We start from the raw sequence: 21,709 nt of genomic DNA, 5'->3' as shown, positions 1-21,709 counted from the left end.
GTTTTACCCATAGGCCATAGTGGACTTATAGGCCTGATGGGCCACTTTTGTGAGCAATGAATTATAGGCCTAGAGTGAATAGCAACAAATCTAGGAGAGTAATTTCCTAACACATGAGATAATTAGTATCACAACTTCCATCTCTCTTCTTTTCTTCCATAAACTATGCATTGCACCATTCACCTCATGATTCATGATATTGTAACTCTAAGCTACGTTGGTAACAAAAACATTACCGGGCAATTTGCTTTTCTCCTTTACAGTAACTTCTTGAAACCATGAGATCAACATTGAAATAAATGAACTCACATTGAAAATTCAAAGGAGAAGACCTGCTTAATAATATATATGGAGTCTTTTGCTATCAAAAAAAAAAAAAAAAAATCAAAGGAGAAGTTACCGCCTTATGTTTCTAATCAGACATGATACGTCGAACGGAAAAACAATAATTCTTTTTTTTGTCAAAAGAAAAACAATAATTCTTAGTTAATTTCAAAAATTTTAATGAAATCTGAGTTTGTAATTCTTCATTTTATTAAAATATTTAATGAAAATACACATGATTAGGATGTAAAATATATGTAAATTGTTTTCTCTTGGTTTATCTTTAAAAAATTGTACTCATGTCATCTTTATATCACCAAGTCACAAGCTATTTTTGTAATTTTAAAATAAAAATTCTAACAATTCCACCAAATCTCCTAAAAACTCACTCAAATCTCCCACTATATAAAATTTCCTAAATTCCACAAAATCATCCAAAATCTTTAATCCAATACATCCTCCTTAGTTATGATATCTAGCTAGAAACACATTTTATTTTAAACTTTATGTATCTAATTTCCTTGCCATGGATTTTATTCTAGTTTAGTTAAACTTAATTAGAAGTAAAGTTTATTGTTGCTGATAAATACAAAATATTTCAAGTTTCAAAATCTAAATATAGTTGTCAAAATAAGAGAAAAATCGAAAGAAAATGAAAGGTTGGTTTATATTGAACGGACTCGTTAACAAGAAAGTAAAGATTGGCGTCGATAAGGTCAAGAGATGTGGCTTATGGACTACTTTTAAGTTTTGAGCAAAAAAAAGAAAAATTGGACAAATTAAGACTTTCCCTTCTTTTATTGGTCAAGAAAATAAAGTCTTTTCTAAACTAAATTAAGTTTCATTTCCTGTTTTTAGGCTCACTCGTTGACTTTTTTCAATTTCTTTCCTTTGGCATATTTATAAAATAAGAAGAGAGAAAATCTTCAATAATTTTCAACAAGCAAAGGAGAGACGACTCATGATGGGGAATAAGGGAAATCTCGGATTTGTGATCTTCTTATGGGCTCTGGTGGTTGCAGTAGTAGCCACGGCTATCGAGCATCGTCCCATTGAGAGGACTAAAGGCATTAATGGTCTTGACAAGATCATCATCCGCGACCGTCGTGGCCGATCTGCTGAGGTACTCTTACGGTTTGGTTTAGATCTTTGATTGTCATTTACATCAAAAACTTGGTTTCGAAACATCTTTTGGATATTGCATGATGCAGATTTTGATTCATTTTGTTTCTTTATCTATTCAGGTTTACTTGTATGGAGGTCAAGTGAGTTCTTGGAAGAATGAGAAGGGAGAGGAGTTACTTGTTATGAGTAGCAAGGTAACGTCAGATTCACTCTATCTCCTTTTAAGATCATATGATTGCTAAAAGCCTAAAAATATTGGTCTCTGATTGGCTGTATCTGCAATAGTTTTTTTTTTTTTTCTAATTTATTTTGTATGTACAATTGTAGTTGACTAAGTAAACTATGCAAAGATGAATCTTTACTTCATTAGAGGCTTGTAAATAGATAAGTAGCTTAATGTCTGCTTGTTATAAAGTAGTGGTAATTTATGGGTATGTTATGAGTTCCAAAGCAGAGAAATCTAAAATCATGTGTTACGTATTGTGCAGGCTATATTTCAGCCTCCAACACCGATTCGTGGAGGAATTCCAGTATTGTTTCCGCAAGTATGTGTTCAAAACAGAAAAATTTCTTTGTAATTGAATGGTATAATTTATTTTGTTAATGGAATGTTTTTATGCAAGTGCAGTATAGTAACACCGGTCCACTTCCCTCACATGGATTTGCAAGGCAGAGGTTCTGGCAAGTTGAGGCTAAACCACCTCCTTTGCCATCAATTTCTTCTGCTCATGTTGACCTTATCCTAAGATCATCCAATGATGATTTGAAGATCTGGCCTCATAAGTAGGTTTCTTGAAACCTCTCTCTCTCTCTTTTTCAACATTTTTTCAGATATTTGCTTGTGAATATTTTGCATAGAATCTGGAAACTGTTTTGAACTCTGTAACCATTTCAGGTTTGAGTACCGACTGAGAGTAGCATTGGGACATGATGGAGATTTGACGTTGACATCTCGTGTTAAGAATTCTGATACTAAACCATTTAACTTCACATTTGCTCTTCACCCCTATTTCGCTGTTTCCAATATCAGGTAACCCAAAGAGTCATAACTTCACGTTGACATCTTTTTTTATATAAATACGCAGTTCTTGTTTTTTGGTTTGTGTTGGTGTTAGTATAGTTATATCAGCTGCTTGTTGTGTTCAGTGAAGTCCACGTCGAAGGATTACACAACTTGGATTATCTTGACCAACAAAAGAACAGAACACGTTTCACTGATCATGACAAAGTTATAACTTTCAATGCTCAAGTAAGCCTTTTGTCCTTTTGCCAATTCACATTTCAACCCTTATTATATTCCATCACTTAAAACACACACCTTGAAAAAAAGCTTGACAGGTTGTACCTAAGCACTCCAAATAAACTAAGAATCGTAGACCACAAGAAAAAGAAGACTATTGTTGTACACAAGGAGGGACAAGTTGATGCCGGTAACTTTAAAGACTTAGATTTGTAAACATACATATATAGAGTTATAGACACAGAAACAGATTGTTTTAGTAGTACTAATGATGGATCATTTGTAACTATAATGTGCAGTGGTGTGGAATCCATGGGACAAGAAAGTGTCAGATTTGGGAGTTGAAGACTATAAGCGTTTTGTAACGGTGGAAAGCGCGGCTGTCGAGAAACCGATCACAGTGAACCCCGGCAAAGAATGGAAAGGAATACTCCAAGTATCTGTGGTTCCTTCAAATTGGAAAGCTTGAACCTAAAAAGTCTTGCATTCATCATCCTCATCTTAAAAAAAAAAACTTAAAAACTGTCTTTATTAAAATATATACTTAATGTTCCCGAGAGACATCACATGGTGAACACAAAGTTAGTTGGGTTCCAAACTGGACTCTGACCAGTTTCATTGTTTTGTAATAGTATTCATGAATTTTTAAATTGTTAAAGGTAATTAAATAAAAATGCGTTAATTACACCAATTGGATTTTGGTTATTTGATTAATCAGTCTGATTATAGCAAAATTTATGTTCTTGAATCATCAGCCTAAACAAAAATTAGATTACCCTATGAATCAGTTTGTTGTTTATAACAACAATAAAGTATTTACTTTATATTTTTTGTAAGTATATATTATATATTTATTTTTTGAGAGTTTGTCGTATTAATTATTAAAGTAAAAAATCTTAGCCACAAAATGAAATCATCTCCAAGACGTATCATCCATCATCATCCACCAATGAAAAGTTCTGTCTTTTTTTCCTACTCTGTTCTCGGCCCAGATTTTCCTGGGAAAAAAAAACTCAATCCACCCGAATTCCCCAAATCTCCAGCCTTTCTTCATAGTTTCTGGAAATTTTCTCGATCGTGAAGCAGAAAAGTGAGGATCCAAATGGGTTTGGTTTCGGGTCAAACCCGAATTACAACGATGAACCTCTCGCTCTCATCAGCAGAGAAGAATCCTAATTTCCGCTTATCGCTTCTCAATTCTAAGGTAATTTGTTTTAAGTTCGTCGAGCTTCACCAAAAAAAAAATGACTGCTTTTTCATGATTTCTTCTTCTCCTCTTTCGCTTGTGTTAGAACGCAATTTCAGATAGTTTAGGAGTCTCTTCCAAATGCAGTACATTCCTCAGAGGTCAATTTCAAAGAATACATTTTTCTTTAGTTCACCACACTCGACCTTTGAGAACACGATCACGATCAGGTAAATGCTTAAATTCGTATTTGATTGACAAAACCAGACCAATCTCTTTAGAACTCTAGTTGTGATTTAGATTCTTGTAATTTGGTGTAGTATTTGGTCACGTGAGCTGCGTCATGCCGTTAACGGAAGAGAATGTAGAGAGAGTGTTAGACGAAGTACGACCATCTTTAATGGCTGATGGAGGAAACGTGGCGTTGCACGAAATCGACGGACTTGTGGTTGTTCTAAAGCTACAAGGAGCTTGTGGTTCATGTCCTAGCTCATCAATGACGTTGAAGATGGGAATCGAGAGTCGTCTTCGAGACAAGATTCCAGAGATCATGTCCGTTGAGCAGTTTCTTGAATCCGAGACTGGCGGGTTAGAGCTGAACGATGAGAACATTGAAAAGGTTTGATTTTAAAAAGTTTTATTTATTTTTTTTTTAGCCCCTTGGTTTTGAAATCGATATGAATGGTCCTTTTGGTTTGTTTTTAATTTAGGTTCTCTCTGAGCTAAGGCCGTACCTATCCGGTACTGGAGGTGGGGGGCTTGAGCTAGTTGAGATCGATGGTTACATAGTCAAGGTTCGGCTCTCTGGACCAGCTGCTGGAGTCATGACTGTTCGTGTCGCGTTGACTCAAAAACTAAGGGAAAACATTCCTTCTATTGGTGCAGTCCAGCTTCTAGAGTGACATCAATCTTTTTTATTTTGTAACTTCTTCTATTCATCTACAAGGCCTATTTTTGATTCTATATATTTTATTTCCAAATTCTAGAATTAGTACAATTAATACAATGACCTATTTCTGTTGACGAAAAAGGAAAAATAAAAATTTAACCTATGTATGAAGGACATTTTCTCTACTGATCTTTGTTTTTAGGCAACAGTTATAAAATATTCTCTAATTAAATATGCATTTATAGCGAGTTCTTGGTGAGCAAGGATACTATATCTCTATAATAAATAAGTCGGACATAGGTAGAGATGACGAAACACAAACATAGATTAGAGTTTCAACGATGTCACAGCTTATAATCAACAGAATGTTCAAACCCTCTGTCTGCAAAAAATTCCTCGTACGTAAGCTTCTCTTGCTTTTTCTTTTAACGTTTTTGTTTTTTTTACGTTGTCTTTGACTACTTGAACATATATATATATGGCAGAGACAAACAAACGTTCGTCTGTTCTCATCTGCAACTCACACGAGTGGGTTGGAGTCCGATGACAAGAGTAGTAAAGTGAATCAGCCCTTCTCGTCTAAACCAGCCTTCCCGTTTCTGTTGATTGACTACATCCTTAACAACCCAAACTCTTCCTCGGATGGTCGCGTAACAACAAACGATTACTGTTCCAATGAAAAGGAAGTCTTGATTAAGGACAAAGATCTCAAGGAGGAGGTCTGTGATGCGATGACTGTAGGATTTTCACGTGATGGATTGCGAGTCAAGCTTTGTGACAACTACGACGATAGTTTATGTTCTCCCACCATCTTTTACAAGCCTACTGACCCCGAACTAGAAGACGTGACCGTTTATCTACCTCCTCTAGCCACAGGTTCCCAAATCCAAAGCCTGGCCATGTCCTCTTTACCTAAACGAGATAAAAATTGGGTAGTCGTTGTCAAGTTATTGGGATCTCAGTTGAGTATGTGCAGGCCTTTTGGCAGCCGTAAATGGATCAACATCAAAACCAAGCCTCAGAATATAAACCCTTTATCGAGCATCATGTTTTCCAAGAAAGATAAAAAGTTCTACATTCCAACTCCCGGTGGCAACATCTTGTGCTATTTGGATCCCTATTCAGAGGACGACGACCAAATCGATTTCCTCGACTTGGATTTTGACGATCTTCCAGAATCGGTGTTTCAAGAGTTGGCGGACGTGAGTACATGTTCTAGGACGGACCACCTAGTGGAGTCACCCACCGGCCAACTTTTCCTCGTCAAGTGGTATAGTATCTAATTAAAATTATATATAGCTTTTATTTTTATAAACATATATATTACCAAAATCTATAATCTTTTGCTTGAGTATCATATTGGCTCTATAATGTCTTTGCAGGTATGGCGAGGATTTCGAGGACATTGACAACTGCACACTGTATCATGTAACAAAAAAGTTCATGGTGTTTAGAGAGGAAGAGCAACCGAGTAAATACAGTAAGAAGATGATCTACACAGAAGACATTGGAGATCTTTGTATTTTTGTTGGACATAGTGAGGCTTTCTGCGTCCCAGCTAACTCATCCCCTGGACTCAAGCCTAACTGCATCTATTTTGTGGGCTATAACTTTGGTGTTTATGATCTCACCACCAAAACTTGCACTATGTTCCTCACAGAAGATGAAAATCCATTAAGGAAATTAGAATTCCCTTACTGGCCTCCTCCGGCTTCCTCTCCACCAGCTTCTAATTAATTAATATGGCTCTTGTACGAGTGTTTGCTTCACTAATGTTATCGTTGTCTTTTCTTTCCCATGCTTTCATTTAAATCCAATGTTTTCTTTCAATCAATGTTTTAATTATATTTACGATATATGTTTGATATTTTTATTTCTTCGACCCCAACAAATATACGTCTAGGGTGACCGTAAATTTCATACTCTCCCCAATGTTCGTGTGATCATGTATGGTTTGAAACCGAAAAACCCCTCTCTGATGTGTTTAGAGGTTGTGGAGATTCAAAGCAACTGAGCCTCGATTATTGGTTTCGTCTAGGCCTGGGCATTCGGGTCTGCGGGTCGGGTTCGGATAAAACCCGATCGGGTTCGGGTATGTCGGGTATGGTAATCTAGGACCCAATAGGGTAAACTCGAAACATCGGTTCGGTTTCGGTTCGGGTATGGTCGGGTTCGGATCGGTTCGGGTATCAGATTTGAGAACCGGTAAAAACCCGAAAATATCGGTTCTTGCTTGTTTCGGGTCGGGTTCGGGTATTTTCTACCCGTTTACACTGTGGAATACATTTTTTACACTGTGGTTCTGTTACACTGTAATTGAATAGAATAAAACCTAAAACATTCAAATACAAAAGTCTTAAACATCCAATTCCAATCATCCAAATATAAAGAGTTAAAGTCTTAAAGACATAAAATGATAGAACATATCCATGAAACACATGATTCAAATCGAAGAAAAAAAAGACAAGTTGACAAGCCTAAAACCCGAAGTAGAAAACTGGAGATGGAAACACATTACACATTCATGAAAACTAGAAGTAGATAATCTCACTCTCCTTGACCAACCCGCATGAACCTATACAAGTAAACAAATGTCAGAAATCAGAATGCAATCTCACTCTTACATAATCTATGTATCTCACTTAGTTCGGGTATGACTAACCTTTGTAGATCTACTCAAATTCACCGACTCAAATTCAACTTTGCCACTTAAATTAAAAGAAAAAAAAAGAAAGATCATGACCATAAAGAAAAAATACCATCACATCTTCACGGTCTCTGTTTTATCATCAACACAAGTAAGAGAAATTCATCATGTACCATAAGAGATACTTGCTTGAACTTGACAGGAGATCTCTTGTACAAAACAAAGCAAAGAAATTCAACAAAGAAGTGGCTTTCTCAACTGTAACCTAGAGACAGAGCTACCAAGTTTCAGGTTTCAATGAAACGGATCATAAGTTCATAACTCTAAAATACTCTCATCGCTATATCAAAGATCCACCAGTTACTCAATCAAATCGACATATCCTACATAATATCAGACTATCAGAGGGTCAAAATGATATAGATAATGTCGACAAAAGGAAAAAATAAGTACCAAAACAGAGAGATCATCGAAATCGATTCGATTTCATTCCGTAAAAGCTAAAAACCCTAAAGGCCTAAACCAAAACTTATCATCGATTTCAATCAATTATAAACCTAAAACTCGAGAGACGGAGAGAGATCATGGACTTGTGAAATTGGAATGTACCTTTGAGCGGTTTCTCGACAAGGCCGACGGTGGAGAAGTGACCAGAGACGGTGTCGACCATGTGGAGGTCTTCGTTTGAGTTTCCAGGTTTGAATCGGAAATGGAAATTGTGGTAAATGATGATTGATAAAGGAGAGAGTAGAGATCTAGGGTTCTAGAATCGAGCAAAGGGAAGAAGCTAAATAGTCAAAAGGTTAATCGGGTTAGAGACTAAACCTAAGGGCATTTAAGCGGATCGGGTTTTCGGTTTACACCATCGGGTATCGGGTAAAACCCGAACCCGACCCGATACCCACGGGTAAGCAATTATAGAACCCAACAGTGTAAAACTCACATAGCCGTACCCGCCCCGAACCGGTTTTTTCGGGTCGGGTCCGGTTCTTGTACTCGGGTACAGATTTTTTGCCCAGGCCTAGTTTCGTCACCAAGCTTAAAACAGAGTATATTTCAAAGTTTATTTATGTATCATGTAACTCGAGTCTTGTAAAGGGTTAAAGACTCGAGTTCATCGAGAGATAGAACTCACTAGAAGGTGAATTTGCCTGTGTTCCCTTTTCACTTTCTTTGTTTGTCTTTTTTTCATACCATACGGGTGCAAGACAAGAGAGAAAGGCGATAGAAAAAAAAAAAAACCAAAAAGTTCAAACTTTATAATCTCTAAAAAAAATACACTTTGGCAAAATTTTAAGATTAGGTTTAAATTCATATTCCTCAATTAATAAAAGACACACTTTGGCATAATTTTTTTTATAATTATTTATTTCCTGAAATAATTTATCCTCTAAATATTCATATTTAATGTCTCTCTATTTAGTGTTCAAGGCGTAGTACCCTCTGTATTAACTACAGAGACGGGGAAGACGGAAAGAGACACGCGACTAATCAAAATCACAGCACATACTTAAGGGTCTCAACAATGTACCCGCTTAGTATTAACCGACTCTTCAAACCCTCTGTCTGCAAAAATCTACTCGTAAGAATCCTATTGCTATGAAATAATAATTAGGGTTTTTAATTTCCTTAAACTTTTTGGGTTCTTATTGTCTGATTTCTTTTACTTACGTAAACATGGTAGAGACACAAGAACGTTCGTCTTTTCTCGTCTACAAGTCACACAAACAGAACGGATGGTGAGATGAGCGTTACTTCAAAACTACTAACCCCAATCGATTTTTCCTTCTTGTCTACACCGATCTACCCGTTTCTGTTGATAGACTACGTTCTTAACCTCCCGGAGTACTCTCCTGATGGTCGCGTAATTAGGACATCCAAAACAGGTGATCCAGCTCAAGTCCCAAAGACAACGAGCATCTTGATTAGGGATAAGAAACTGGCGGAGGAAGTTCGTCATGCGATGACTGTAGGATTTTCACATCATGGATTGGGATTCAAGCTTTCTGAAAATTCCCTAGATATACTCATCGATGACCAGGAATCAACACCTTCATGCGTTCATCTACCTTCTTTACCTACCGGTTTCCGAATCCAGAGCCTGGCCATGTCATCCTCCTCAAGTGACCTATATAATAGTGAAGACTGGGTCGTTTGTGTCAAGTCCTGGGGATCTCAGCTGAGTCTCTTTAGGCGCGGTCATGAGTGGATTAACATCCAAACCTCGCCTGAGTTTATACACCCTTTCTCGAGTCTCATGTATTCTAAGAAAGATCAAAGATTCTACATTCCAGCTCCTGGAGGCAATTACTTGTGCTGCTTGGATCTCTACTTTAAGGAAGGCGACCAAGCCGAGTTCATTCCCTTATTTGATATAATTCCTGAGTCGGTTGGGCCTGAGTTGACCCCGCTAAATTCCTCTTCCAGGACAGATCACTGGGTGGAGTCACCCTCCGGTGAACAATTCCTCGTAAAGTGGTATATATACTAGAATAAAAATTATACTAAGTAACTATTAGGTTATGCATTTAATGGCACAAGAAGAGGTGAAATATGTTATCTTATTTGTTCTTCCATGTGTTTTTAGGTACGGCCACAACTTAATGCGCAATCACAACAAAGTGGAAACACTCGTGCACATGGCATCACAGTTTATGGTATTTAGAGCGGAGGAATCATGGGAGGAAAAGTATGTGTATTACACAGAAGACATTGGAGATCTTTGCATCTTTCTTGGGCATAGTGAGGCTTTCTGCATCCAGGCCAGTTCTTGCCCCGGGCTCAAGCCTAACTGCATCTATTTTGTGGGCTATAATTTCGGTGTGTATGATCTCACCACCAAAACTTGCACTATCTTCTACACGGAAGAGGACGTTCCATTAAGGAACTTGGAATTCCCTTACTGGCCTCCTCCAGTTTCTCTCTACTCATAATTAATATATATTTTTCACTAGTGTTTATGGTGTTTTTTTTTTCTTTTCTTTTATGCTAGTATTTAAATCCCTTTCTACTCTAAGTTCAATGGAAATTTCTTCGATTCAACAAAATTATTGTTATTTTTCTTCACAATGCAACAAAGATATAGTTGTAAATGTAAAGTTCATGTATAATCTCTTCAATGTTCGACGATTTGTGCATTAAAAGCTATACATAAGCTTTTAGGTGTTTCATTCTTTGCCGGAACAATTGTGAGTTGCCGCAACGATTTTTTCTTGGCGTTTCAAATATTTAGATTAACCCAAATATAGTTTGAAATGTGATCATTTATTTGAAGTCTTTAACACAATTACGACTATATATTTTTGTTTCCAAGTGTGTTATGTTTTCTTTCCTTTTGAAGTTGTTTTCTTCTTAAATGTAAATCTTGGTCTCCAAGGCCTACCCCTTTGCATATCTTCGACCGGAGATAAGAAAAAGGTGGAAGAGAAACAAAACCAATTACATAGATTTTCAACAATGTCTCAACTCATTTTCAGCCGCCTCTTGAAGCCCACTGTATGCAAACATGTCCTCGTAAGCTTTTCATTCTTCCAAAATAAGTAAGGTTTATTTTCACTACATTTGGTTCTTGTTTTCTGATTACATTAAACGTACCTACTATGTCGCAGAGACACAAGAACGTTCGGTTATTCTCTACACCGGCCTACCCGTATCTGTTAATTGACCACATCCTTAACACGGTTCACTCTTCGGAGGGTCGCTTCTCCCTTCACTACGGATTTTATTGCCCATCTCACTTAAAAGAAGAGGTAATTTTGATTAAGGACAAGGAACTGGTGGACGAGGTCCGTCATGCGATGACTTGTGCATGTTACCAAAGTGGAGTGAGATTTCACATGCCAAAACAAACATTCCTCAGTATCCATTACCAAGATCCCTCTGACCCTAAATCAAAACCTGTGATAGTTGATCTTCCTCCTCTTCCTAAAGGCTCCCAAATCCAAAGCCTGGCCATGTCCTCTTGTCCTGACCTAAACAAAAAAGACTGGGTAGTGGCCGTCAAGTACTCGGGATCTCAGCTGAGGCTCTATAGGCCTGCTTTTCACGACGACTCTCAGTGGATAGATATCCAAACCACGCCAGGATCTATAAACCCTTTCTCGAGTCTCATGTATTCCAAAAAAGATGAAAGGTTTTACATTCCAACTCCTGGAGGCGAATACTTGTGCTCCTTGGATCTCCACTTCAAGGAGGGTGACCACCCCGAGTTTAATCATATGTGGAATGAAGATCTTCCTAGATCTTTGTTGCACGAGTTGCATGAGTTGAATTCGCTTTTGAGGACAGACCATCTTGTGGAGTCACCCTCTGGCGAAAAGTTCCTCGTCAAATGGTAAATATATCTGTGGATGTCGGATTTACACACTCAAGTATTTTTATTAAGTGGGAAAGATTATTCTTGAGGGACAAAAATGAGTATATAAAAACTTGTAAATTGATACAAAAATTGCTATATTATTTCTCTCTCGAGAGGAAGATCTCCCTTACATGGCCATCGGCATCTATATTTATACACCGATAAACGACATTAAAATGAGTAATTAAGCACAATTATTTCTTCTTAAATGTGTCCGTTTTGATTCTTCGGCTTTAATGCTCAACGTTTGAATTTGAGTTGACTCTGATCTTCATGGGCCTCGCCTCTTTCGGCCCAAGTGTCCGTGAACCGACTTACCCGTGTCTTCTACACCGAACTCGTGTCACAGTGTAGTCACTTCGGATTCTCGAAATGGTGACAACCACTTCGACCGTCCCTTCGGCTCACGGGTCCAATGGGCTTCATCCTTTATGGGCCATTATCTTGATCACGTGGCAATCTTTGGTTGGTCTCGTACTTCTGGTGCGGGATCCGACACCAACAATTAGCCCCCCAAGTTCTTCGAAGTGCTATTCCAGTTCGGAGGACTTTAAATGCTCAAGTGGCCAAAGATTGCGCTCGAGAATCTTTCTGATTTCCCGCCGAAAATCCCATCACTCCTTTAGTTTTGGCACTATCCATTTTTAACCGAGTGACATCTGTCATCATTATGACCGTATATTGATTTAATTACTATTAAAACGGGAAAAACCTTCCCACTTCCCACACGACTTCCGAGGCGGTTTCATCATTAGTTTGAGGTAACTTCTTTTCACCATTACTCTCTTCTTTTACTTTTGTACTTTAATCAAAACCTCTCTCTTCGTTCCTTCACCAAAACCCTTCTTCGCCGGATCTTGAATTTTTCTTTCTTCCCAATGACTTCTGATTCCGATAGACCCGAGTCTCCGTCTTTTGACGAGAGGCGTTCTAGTAACGACGAGTGCACCCGCCCTGGTGACATTGCCGGTCCGCACTACAGGTCTACTTGTACTCTTCAATCCCTCGAGCGATTGAGAGAGCTTTGCCGGATTCCGCCGGAAATTATGGCGGAAGCACAAATAGCTTCTCCCACAGAATCTCCAGAGAACCATCGCGATGGTTACTTCTGTGTGTATGAGATTTATTTCAAGGGTTGCGGGCTTACCTTTCCTCTTCCCGAAGCCCTAATTTTATACCTAGCGGCTCTTGAAATCGCTCTTCCTCAATTAACCCCCAATCTTCTCCGCACAATTCTTGGAATTATAACAATCGCGGCGGAGGCCGGTTATGTTATCGGAGTTGCTGAACTGAATGAACTTCTGAGCGTGAGAAGTTCATCGAAGAAAACGAGATATTTCTCAGCATATCCTAATGCCAACAGGAATATCATTTCACATCTTCCGAACAAGGATGAAAATTGGCATCATCCTTGGTTTCTAATTAAGAAAACCCCCGCTTCGATTGGAAATCTTGCTGATTTTCTCCCTTCGAAGTGGTCTGCGAAACCCGGTAGTGATTAGGTTGCCCGTATCTTTCCCGGTTGTTTCTTTATCTTTATTGACTAACACCGTTGTTTCATTTCGCAGCTTTCATCGCTTCCAACCTCCCATCTGAAGAGTTCATCGAATTCTTCAAAATAATTCTTGAAGGGGAAACCCTTTGGAATTCCTTCACTCTTGAACGATTCCTGGAAGCTAACCACAGACTCAGGATGAGTCCGCCTGGTCATCTTCACCAAATTCCTCCCCCTCCCTCAACTCAAGGAATGTCATCTCGGGCCCTTGCGGCCAAGCGTAAGTTGCTTTCCAAGCCGATGGCTGAGGCTTGCGAGGAGAAGAAGAAGTTCCTCGCGACTTCCATAGACAAGAAGGACTACAGTAAAACCTTGCTAGTTGATGATGGCAGCACCGAGGGAGCTCGATCTGTCGCTTCCTTCAGATTAACTCCTCGTCGCAATCGTCGCGACTCGCGTTCTCCTCGGAGGGTTCAATCTCCTCGCCGTGATTCACCTCGTCCTCCCCGAGATGATTTTAGTAACGAGCCGATTAAGAACTTGGTTCGCCGGAAGAGAGATAAGTCTTCTCGCAGCGATTCTTCTCCGCAGAGGGAAAAGTCGAGGGCCCGGACTGACCGCTCACCTCGATCATCTCCTCCTCCTGAACCAATGGGTCCTCCACGTCCGGTTGATATGTCTTCCTCCTCCCAGCCTGATAGTGGAAAGACTGCTCGGAGTGCGTCTCCGAAAAAGGGAGATTCTGAATCTCGAGATGCTCCCTCGAGGCTGAAGCCTGCTCTTGTACCTCAAGTCAAATCGCTTTCAGGTTCGGTGACTTACACACACTTAAACTTTTTGTCTTTATTAAAATTCCAATTTTTACAACCCTTCCTTCTTCGCAGCTATGGAGAAAGAAGGCAGCGTCTTCCGATGCTTCAAGACCCGATCGGGTTCGATCTTGCCAGACTTTGACAAATGGCGCCCTGCGATTCGTGAACGTTATTTGCTTCACGCGCATCACTCTTCTCGGGTTTGTTCCGCTTTCTTTTGTGTATACTTTTTATTGTATTGCCATTCTGCGAACTGACTCGTCATCCCGGGTTCATGTATAATGCCAGGCTCAAAGCGAATTTAACGACATGATCGAACATTACGAAGGGCTGGTCATTGGACGGGAGAAGGAGATCGACATGTGGAAGAAGAAATTCTCAGCGCTTGAGGCTGACCTCAACTCTTCTGCTGGCTCTAAGCACGATTTGGAGGATAAGGTCGATAGGCTAACGTCGGAGTTGGCGCAGGTAAAGGGGGAACTGCAAGACTACTATGACCGGAATTACAAACTCCAGGACGAACTGTCTGGTGTTCAGGGTAGACTTCATGAATCCGAATCAGCCGCCGACACCCTGAACAACCAAATTATCGAGCTCGACGCGAAGTACAAGGCGCTAGCCAAGTTGCGTGATTCTGAGTTGGCAAGGTCGGCATCAAAGGCCAGAAAGGAGGTTAAGGGACGCGGGATGGAATTGATCCAAGGGGCCATTCGCTTCATGCAAACCGAGAAAGCTAGGTCGGACTTGGAGTCAGACATCAAGGAGCACGAAAGCAACTTGATCCTGCTGGACCAAATCCATGAAGCAGATTTCTCCGAGGAGCAAGAAAGGACCGAGCTGTCGACTAACCTTTCTGAGAAACGGAGTCGCTTAGCAGCTCTTCCCACTTCGATCTTCAACCCGCTTGACTTCGAGGCTTTCTTTACTGAATCACCTCCTATCAGTGAATCGGGTTTAGACTGGGCAGGTAACGCTTGGTTCCTGTGGCTTACCTTTTTCTTACCTTGTACCTTTGATTGACTGGAATCATTATTTCTAGGTTCTATGATACGGAAAACGTTGTCCCGCCCGCAGCTCCAATGGTACCAGAGGTCACTCCGGAGGTTGGTTGTACCGCGGAGGGTGGTCAAGGAGCTTCATCTGATCAAGCGGCTACCAAGGACGCGAATGAAGCTTCGACTGTTGAGCCGGATTCCGAGGTGGCCGCTGCTCCGTAGTGGCTGTGTCCACTTTAAATTGGGGACTGTCCCTTTATTTTTAAGACTTAATTTCAAACTTGTCTTTGCCTAAGGAGGCTTTATTATTTTCTTTTGAACAAAATATTTGCCTGAGGAGGCTTTTAAACCTTTCTTAGGTTGTGGCCCAAGGGGGTCTGGTTAAAATTATATGCGGGTTTGCAAAGTCCGCTTTTAACCTTTTGTGGCCTTGTGGCAATGCTTTCGAGATTTTTAGGCTGATCAGACCTTTCTCTTTAGAATGCGAGAGCTGAGCTCGGCTTAAAGCGAGTTCCCCGCTTCGGGTTTAGTCAACTCGGTAAACTTGTCAGGCTTGGGCCTTAGTAACTTTTGCAATTAATGTGACGGTTGCTCTTTCCCTTCTTAAAGAGAACGGCTCGTCTTTTAATGTAATAATTGCCTTTTCTCGATTGTCCAAAAATGGTTTAAACCACTTGGGCACGCTATCATTAATGAATTTATGGTTCCAAGACAAACCCTAAATCATTATAAATAAATGCTTACCTACCTCTAGGCTTTATTAAACATGACTATAGAATCTCACTTGAGAAATATTTTAAGAATGGAAAACGAAACAGTAGCCCCCGTTGATCCCGGCAGTCCACTCTTCTTATCCGGCGACGGCTTTGAACCGGCCGGCGTTCTCTTTCCTCACGCCGTCTTTCACTTTCCTCCGAAGGAGAAGAAAGAGGCCTGCGATTTCATTGACAAGGTAAATGTTAAAGTTTTTGATTTAAAACTTCTTGTTTCGTCTCATTCACTTATTTTTATGCTAGGTCGCCGACAAGCACCGTCGCTTGTGTGAAGAGAGGCAGCGGCTGGGACTCAAAAGGCAGACGCTCGAGGCTCGCGTCGCTCGGGTGGAAAGGAAGATAAGGGCCTTGGAGAGTGATCCCTTTCAATGGGAGTGGCGGAACTTCGACTCCGTTGCTGAGATCCCGAAGATGCTTCGGATGTATCTCCGCGCTAGAGGAGTCCCGGGTCCCGTGAACGCCCCCGTCTTCGCCGTTCCATCCGACGATGAAGAGGAGGAGGACTTGGAGGAGGAGGCCAGCGACTGCCGGAAACGCCTTTGGGATCGTACCGAAGTGGATGCCAAAAACAAGGCGTCCTCTTCGAGGACTAAACCGGCGATGAAGGAGCCTGTTCCTGAGCCTCTCCCATAAATGTTCTCCAATTTCTTCACTTCTCCTTTTTTTTTTTTAAAACAAAAACTCGTAATGGGCTTCGGCCCTTTTATTTATGGAAATATTTGCTACTTTCCTTCTTTTCCAAATATTCTTCGAGATGCGTCTTTTAATGCAGGATCCGTTCGAGGGCATAAATCTCTCCGCGAATCATTCCATTCCTTGGATAGAATCCGTAGCTTGCTAGGGATATGGGGTTCCTATAAATTATAGGTTTAACTCCCCTTTACTCCTCACCATTTTTTATTTTAACAGGCATGGAGTTCAATCTACGCTGTTCAGAATCTATGCCCGACTTCTCCAGATTCGGAATGATGAATGAAGATGTTCCAAGTGAGCCCAACAGGCAGCCTCCTCCACTTCGCGGCTTCTTGAGATTTCAAATCCGAGCCCCATGTGCTTTGATCAGGGATCTACCTATCAGAGACCAAGGAACAGCGACGGCATTCATAGAGGCACTTGAACTTCAACACCGGAAGCTTACGTCGGAAAAGAGGAGGCTCCGGAAGAGGATTAACCGGATGCAACGCAGGCTTACTATGGTGTCAAGAAATCTTCACATCCTTGAATCTCACCCCGGAGAGTGGATTGAGCTTGGAATCTCTGACTTTGCTCGAATTCCGGACTGCATGATGCCAATCCTCGATCTTGCTGGTCAAGGAATTGAAGTGTTCTGCTCGTCAACGAGGATTTCGTAGTTCAAAGTGTACGATGAGGGACACTTCGCCCCCTTTTTTTTTTTGAATAAACGCTTTATTTCCAATCTCTTGTATGTTCGCATAGCCGAACCTTCTTCCTTTAATAAAGAAATAAAACAAAAATTTTATTAATAGCTGAACTCGTTTTCGAGCTGCCTACGTACCCATTCCGGGATCAAGCCAAATCGTAGTTCATGTACATAAACAATGCATGTAGCTTCTAAACATAAAACTTCTTTAAGTTGATCACATTCCAAGGTCGCTTGACTGGATTGTCCTCTAGGTCTTTTAACCTATAAACGCCGTTTCGAACCACCTCGGTAATAATATAAGGTCCTTCCCAATTAATACCAAGTTTTCCAGCACCTTCTTCTTTTTTATTGTCAAAGACGCGTCTTAATACGTAATCTCCCACGAAGAACGGCCTACTTTTAACTTTAGAATTGTAATACCGGGCTGCTGCCTGTTGGTAATTCTGGATCCGAATTAGAGCTTGATCACGCCTTTCATTTATGGTATCTAGTGAATCGTTAAGCATTGCTGAATTTTCTTCCTCATTTAACGGTGCTTCTGTTCGACGAAGTCCGGGCACGTTGAGTTCAGCTGGTACTACCGCCTCCATGCCGTAAACCAAGGAGAATGGAGTTTCTCCTGTAGGTCGCCTAGGGGTTGTACGATAAGCCCACAGGACGGGTTGGAGTTCTTCATACCATCCTCCCTTTAGATGACTTAAGCGTTTCTTGAGATTGCTTAATATTGTCTTGTTCGCGGCTTCAGCTTGTCCGTTTCCTTGCGGATATCGTGGAGTAGAATAACTAACTTTGATTCCCCAGTCCGCACAAAAGGCATCAAACTCGTGTGAACTCGAAAGGTATCTAGTGAAATGAATTGTGGTCCATTATCAGTGACTATTTCGTACGGAACTCCATGTCGACATATAATGTTTTTCCAAATAAAGGTCTTCACCGCCGAATCCTTGATACCAACATACGCCTCAGCTTCTGTACACCTCGAGTTGATTTGTGTAATGGTCCAATGATGTCCATTGACCATCTCATAAACGGGTATGGGGCGGAAATGGAGGAGAATAATTCCGACGGTTGATGGATCAATGGTGCATGGAGTTGACAGCGCTTGCATCTTTGGGCGAACTTAACACAATCAGTGATCATAGTGGGCCAAAAATACCCCATTCTTTTAACTTTAAAAGCCATAGCTCTTCCTGATGAATGACTCCCGCATAATCCTTCATGCACCTCGCTCATGACGATTTCGACTTCGGGCCCAAAAATGCATAATAGGTAAGGGTCACTGACACCTCGTCTATATAACGCATCCCTTGACAGACAAAATTTCGCGCTAACGACTTTCATTTTCCTGGCCTGCCATTTATTCTTTGGGAGCTCGCCTGTCGTGATGTAGTGCTTTATTGGCTCCCTCCAGTCAGCCCCCCAGTCTTTAGCCGGAATTTGGTCAACTTTGTGAAATATTCGTGGCTCTGGTTCGGGATGTTCGTTTGGTTCAAGAATATCCTCCTCGATTAATGGTTCGGTTTCCAATATTGTTTCTGGAATCACATCTTCAGCTAAGACAACGGGTTCTTTGTTAGATATGTTTGATCCCTTTGACTTTCTTCGTTTGTTGGGTGGTGGTTCGGTCTCTGGTTCGCCACGGTCGCGCGCCGCTGCTCGAGACCTTGTAACAACGAGGGTTTCCTTGCTGTCCTGAATGCTTCGCTCCGAGATACATTCTACTGGGATAACTCTCTTCAACTCAGGGTCTGATGTTGATGCCAATGCGGCAAGTGCATCTGCAGTTGTATTCTCTCCCCGAGGTATACGGATTAATTCAAATTTCGAGAAATTTTTAGATAGATCCTTCACCACTTCGAGGTATGCTTCCATTCTTGAATCTTTGGCCTCATAGTCTCCATTAAATTGGTTAACTACTAATTGCGAATCACAATAAGCTAATATTTCCTTAGCTCCAACTCCTTGTGCTAGTCGAAGTCCGGCAATAAGGGCTTCGTATTCTGCCTCGTTGTTGGAGGCATTGAATAACAGTCGGAATGATTGTTCTAGAATTTCTGATGTCGGAGATTCCAACCTAATTCCCACTCCGGATCCTTGCTTTGTTGAAGACCCATCTACGTGTAACTTCCAAGTTTGGTTCTCCGGTTGACCCATCGTTCCAGGTATTGGAAGTTCGGTCAGGAAATCTGCTAAGACCTGAGCCTTCATACTGCTCCGGCTTTTGAACTCTATGTCGTACTCGCTTAATTCCACCGCCCATTTCGCCAAACGTCCGGATTGACTTGGACTATGAAGTATTGTTCTGAGTGGTTGGTTAGTTAATACTTCAACTGGATGAGATTGAAAATATGGACGCAACTTCCGGGCCGAAGTTACCACCGCGAGTGCAAGTTTTTCCATCATTGTGTATCTGGTTTCCGGATCCGTCATTGACTTGCTCACGTAGTAAATTGGTCTCTGCTCCCCACGGTCTTCCCGAACCAAGACTCCACTAACCGCGTGGTTTGAAACTAAAACGTACAAGTAGAGTTTTTCATCCACTTCCGGTTTGGACAATATAGGTGGAGTGGTTAAGTATGCCTTAAGCTGCCCAAAAGCTTCTTCACACTTCTCATCCCAAAGAAATCTTTTGTTCCCTTTTAGAATTTGGTAGAAAGGCAACGACTTATCTGTTGATCTCGAGATAAAACGATTCAAGGCCGCAATCCGCCCAGTCAATCGTTGTACTTCTTTGAAGTTTCTCGGAGACGGCATGTTTAGAAAGGCATTAATTTGATTTGGATTGGCTTCAATCCCTCTTTCTGTCACGATGTAGCCAAGGAATTCTCCGGATGGGACTCCAAACGTGCACTTCGCCGGGTTCAGCTTCATTTGATATTTATTGAGAATATCAAAACATTCTTCCAAATGTTTAACATGATCTTCTTTCTTCAACGATTTAACCAACATATCATCTATGTAAACTTCCATAGTCTTCCCGAGTTGATTGTGAAACATTTTGTTCACCAACCGTTGGTAAGTCGCTCCTGCATTTTTCAAACCAAAAGGCATTACCTTGTAACAGTAGATACCTCTATCTGTGATAAATGACGTCTTTTCTTGATCGTCGGGGTCCATCATTATCTGATTATAACCCGAGAAGGCGTCCATAAATGTTAACAGCTCATTTCCAGCGGTGAACTCTACAAGTCGATCTATATGCGGGAGCGGGAAACTATCTTTGGGACATGCTTTATTTAGGTCTGTAAAGTCGATGCAAACCCTATCTTTCCCATTCTTTTTCTTGACAACGACAGTGTTTGCTACCCACTCCGGATATTGCACTTCTCTTATGGACCCTATCTTTAAAAGTTTATCCACTTCGTCGTTTACTATTTTTGCCCGCTTCACTCCAAGCTTCCTTCTTTTTTGTCTCACCGGTTTGAAGCTTGGATCTACGTTCAGTTTATGACAGATTATACTCGGATTTATGCCCGGCATGTCCGCTGCTGACCATGCAAATGATGCTTTGTTTTTCCTTAAGAGTTCGATCAAAGCTTCTTTTATTTGGCCAGTCAAAGTTGCTCCAATTCTAATTTTCCGGTCCGGCTTGTCTTCTTCCAGTTCCACGTCAACTACTACATCTTCTTTCTTCTGCCCACTAGGAAATTTTGTTTTTAGTCCTTCTTTCGCGGGCTTTGTTAATTGCTATTGAATCTTCATACGGTGGCTAGCTAAGTAGCATGTTCGCGAAGCTTCTTGATCTCCCCGAATTGTTTCCACCCCATTTGATGTTGGAAATTTGATACATTGATGGTATGTAGAGGGAACTGCTTTCATTCGATAAATCCAGGGAGTCCCAAGGATGATGTTGTAAGCTGCGGGCTTATCGAAGACGACGAAGTCCACAATTTTCGATACTTTTTTGGCAAGGACCGGTAGCTTGATTGTCCCGAGAGACATGGCTGACTCGCTAGTGAATGCAACTAATGGAGACGGAGGTCCTACTATGTCTCCTCGGCTGATTCCCATTTTTTCTAGAGTACTTAAAAAGATCAAGTCGACCGAGCTGCCTGTATCTATAAGGATCCTTGATACTTCGAAGTTTGCGACATCAAGAGTAATGACTAGAGCATCGTCATGCGGTCTTTCGAGATGCCGCGTTTCTTCTTCGTTAAATGATATTGAAGCACCTTGAAAATCAACTTCTTCGCTCAAGCTTGCTTTGAGTAAGACATTTCGTCTATGTTTTTTGATGGAACTTATTGAATTTCCGCAAAATCTGGAACCTCCTAGAATCACATTGATCTTCCCCTTCGAACTCCTTGGTTCTTCCTCGTTGGATAACCTTGGTCTTTTGGAATCTTGATCTTTGGAGTTTTCCTTTGCTTCGTGGTATTCCTTCACAAAATCTGTTATATCGAATTTAGAAAGATTGCCACTAGCCCAAAGCTCCGCGAGGTGCTTTTTAAGAACGCTGCAATCCTTGGTTAAATGTCCGGT

General features: G+C 40.9%; 4 protein-coding genes across 4 annotated transcripts; all 4 read left to right on the top strand.

Moving 5' to 3' along the window:
- Nucleotides 1-1,100: 1,100 nt before the first annotated feature.
- LOC9305716 (putative glucose-6-phosphate 1-epimerase) lies at nucleotides 1,101-3,189 on the top strand. Its single transcript, XM_002869599.2, has 8 exons — nucleotides 1,101-1,447; nucleotides 1,569-1,643; nucleotides 1,938-1,994; nucleotides 2,078-2,232; nucleotides 2,345-2,479; nucleotides 2,596-2,698; nucleotides 2,780-2,879; nucleotides 2,989-3,189. Exons 1-8 carry the CDS (start codon nucleotides 1,286-1,288, stop codon nucleotides 3,156-3,158), a joined length of 957 nt encoding a protein of 318 aa, XP_002869645.2. The 5' UTR covers nucleotides 1,101-1,285; the 3' UTR covers nucleotides 3,159-3,189.
- Nucleotides 3,190-3,632: 443 nt separating this feature from the next.
- LOC9305715 (nifU-like protein 3, chloroplastic) lies at nucleotides 3,633-4,935 on the top strand. The gene is made up of 4 exons (XM_021018046.1): nucleotides 3,633-3,893; nucleotides 3,982-4,105; nucleotides 4,196-4,494; nucleotides 4,586-4,935. The coding sequence occupies exons 1-4, from the start codon at nucleotides 3,792-3,794 to the stop codon at nucleotides 4,775-4,777; spliced, it is 717 nt and encodes a 238-aa protein (XP_020873705.1). The 5' UTR covers nucleotides 3,633-3,791; the 3' UTR covers nucleotides 4,778-4,935.
- Nucleotides 4,936-5,013: 78 nt separating this feature from the next.
- Nucleotides 5,014-6,555, top strand: LOC9305714. Its single transcript, XM_002869597.2, has 3 exons — nucleotides 5,014-5,162; nucleotides 5,250-6,034; nucleotides 6,147-6,555. The coding sequence occupies exons 1-3, from the start codon at nucleotides 5,106-5,108 to the stop codon at nucleotides 6,499-6,501; spliced, it is 1,197 nt and encodes a 398-aa protein (XP_002869643.1). The 5' UTR covers nucleotides 5,014-5,105; the 3' UTR covers nucleotides 6,502-6,555.
- Nucleotides 6,556-8,861: 2,306 nt separating this feature from the next.
- On the top strand, nucleotides 8,862-10,345 carry LOC9305713. Its single transcript, XM_021017875.1, has 3 exons — nucleotides 8,862-8,993; nucleotides 9,096-9,889; nucleotides 9,999-10,345. The coding sequence occupies exons 1-3, from the start codon at nucleotides 8,937-8,939 to the stop codon at nucleotides 10,342-10,344; spliced, it is 1,197 nt and encodes a 398-aa protein (XP_020873534.1). The 5' UTR covers nucleotides 8,862-8,936; the 3' UTR covers nucleotide 10,345.
- Nucleotides 10,346-21,709: the final 11,364 nt, after the last annotated feature.

This window comes from Arabidopsis lyrata (genome assembly GCF_000004255.2).
Source record: "Arabidopsis lyrata subsp. lyrata unplaced genomic scaffold ARALYscaffold_7, whole genome shotgun sequence".
Classification (NCBI taxonomy): Eukaryota; Viridiplantae; Streptophyta; class Magnoliopsida; order Brassicales; family Brassicaceae; genus Arabidopsis; species Arabidopsis lyrata.
Note: the sequence above shows the minus strand (reverse complement) of the source record. Positions and strands in the feature narration are given on the sequence as shown.

Excerpts from the sequence above, each read along its gene's own strand:
- LOC9305716 (XM_002869599.2), top strand. The coding sequence starts at position 1,286 with ATGATGGGGAATAAGGGAAATCTCGGATTTGTGATCTTCTTATGGGCT. Across the intron at positions 1,995-2,077 it reads TTCCAGTATTGTTTCCGCAA|TATAGTAACACCGGTCCACT; the intron begins GTATGTGTTCAA and ends ATGCAAGTGCAG. Across the intron at positions 2,699-2,779 it reads TTATAACTTTCAATGCTCAA|CTTGACAGGTTGTACCTAAG; the intron begins GTAAGCCTTTTG and ends CTTGAAAAAAAG.
- LOC9305715 (XM_021018046.1), top strand. The coding sequence starts at position 3,792 with ATGGGTTTGGTTTCGGGTCAAACCCGAATTACAACGATGAACCTCTCG. Across the intron at positions 3,894-3,981 it reads TATCGCTTCTCAATTCTAAG|AACGCAATTTCAGATAGTTT; the intron begins GTAATTTGTTTT and ends CGCTTGTGTTAG. Across the intron at positions 4,106-4,195 it reads GAGAACACGATCACGATCAG|TATTTGGTCACGTGAGCTGC; the intron begins GTAAATGCTTAA and ends AATTTGGTGTAG.
- LOC9305714 (XM_002869597.2), top strand. The coding sequence starts at position 5,106 with ATGTCACAGCTTATAATCAACAGAATGTTCAAACCCTCTGTCTGCAAA. Across the intron at positions 5,163-5,249 it reads CTGTCTGCAAAAAATTCCTC|AGACAAACAAACGTTCGTCT; the intron begins GTACGTAAGCTT and ends TATATATGGCAG. Across the intron at positions 6,035-6,146 it reads CAACTTTTCCTCGTCAAGTG|GTATGGCGAGGATTTCGAGG; the intron begins GTATAGTATCTA and ends ATGTCTTTGCAG.
- LOC9305713 (XM_021017875.1), top strand. The coding sequence starts at position 8,937 with ATGTACCCGCTTAGTATTAACCGACTCTTCAAACCCTCTGTCTGCAAA. Across the intron at positions 8,994-9,095 it reads CTGTCTGCAAAAATCTACTC|AGACACAAGAACGTTCGTCT; the intron begins GTAAGAATCCTA and ends TAAACATGGTAG. Across the intron at positions 9,890-9,998 it reads GAACAATTCCTCGTAAAGTG|GTACGGCCACAACTTAATGC; the intron begins GTATATATACTA and ends ATGTGTTTTTAG.